At 37.0% G+C, this 876-nt stretch overlaps 1 protein-coding gene across 1 annotated transcript in view; it reads right to left on the bottom strand.

Moving 5' to 3' along the window:
* LOC110412294 (protein TIC 20-IV, chloroplastic-like) overlaps nt 1-870 on the bottom strand; it is a 2523-nt gene extending 1653 nt beyond the window's left edge. Inside the window, exon 1 of the mRNA XM_021422828.1 lies at nt 726-870. Coding sequence (XP_021278503.1) covers nt 726-805 — 80 coding nt within the window. The 5' untranslated portion in view covers nt 806-870. The remainder of the gene's footprint in view (nt 1-725) is intronic.
* Nucleotides 871-876: the final 6 nt, after the last annotated feature.

Below are 876 nucleotides of genomic sequence, written 5' to 3'. Positions count from 1 at the left end.
CAAAGTTTCTCATATAACTATGAGAAAAATCAGTCAAATATCTCAATTAGAAAATTGAGTTTTCTTTTTCACCTTTACAAGCTACTCTAAAGGGGAAATAAATCCAACATTACAAAGCTGAATAAATGTTCGCACCAAGTTCGGCAAAGAAAAATGACAATAAGAAATTGTAAATATTGTTGCACCCTGATAAAGTGTGAATGGTTCAGACTAGATTCAAGCTATATAATAATAATCTTTAAAATAAAAAAGGCCAAAGAATTTCAGCAAATTCAGTTAAATTAGTGACGAGAGTGATGTGCATTTTTGCAGGAAAACCATTCAGCAAAGGGGCACTGTGGTAACTTGTTTATTTACCTTGTCGAACAATTCTGAGCCATTATCAAGGTTGAAAAAAAAAAAAGCATTTTACATCTTCAAAAAGACCCAGAAACACGGAGAAGAAAAAAGAAACCCCGAATGACCAAATTTTCCTTTTGTCTACTGTGTGAGTGGAGGAAGAAAAATTGCAAAACAGACATTGAGATAGCGAGCTAGGAAAGCACAAAAAATAAACAGACTAAAATAAATGCCCAAAAACCTAAAAGGCGAAACCCCGATATATGATCTTTTCCAATAACTACTAAACCACCGCGAAACTTTCTATCAACTGGAAAATGAGAAGCCACAGCCTTGTGGATAAAAAAACAACCATAATAAATAAATTTGAATAAAAAAGAGTCCACCAAAGAGCGGCCTGAGGTGGAGAAGGTTTGGCGAGCATAAGGAAGGCCGGAGCAGAGACCGCAGCTATTGCAGAAGCCATCTGGTGGAGAGTCCGTCGAATAGACCGACCCAGCAAAGCAGAGTACGAATGTTGCTTTGCACGCACGAAAC

This window comes from Theobroma umbraticum, unplaced genomic scaffold (genome assembly GCF_002168275.2).
Source record: "Theobroma umbraticum cultivar Fairchild unplaced genomic scaffold, ASM216827v3 scaffold_30.0, whole genome shotgun sequence".
In the NCBI taxonomy this organism is placed as follows: Eukaryota; Viridiplantae; Streptophyta; class Magnoliopsida; order Malvales; family Malvaceae; genus Theobroma; species Theobroma umbraticum.
The sequence above is the reverse complement of the archived record's forward strand: the minus strand, read 5'-3'. Positions and strand labels throughout refer to the sequence as shown.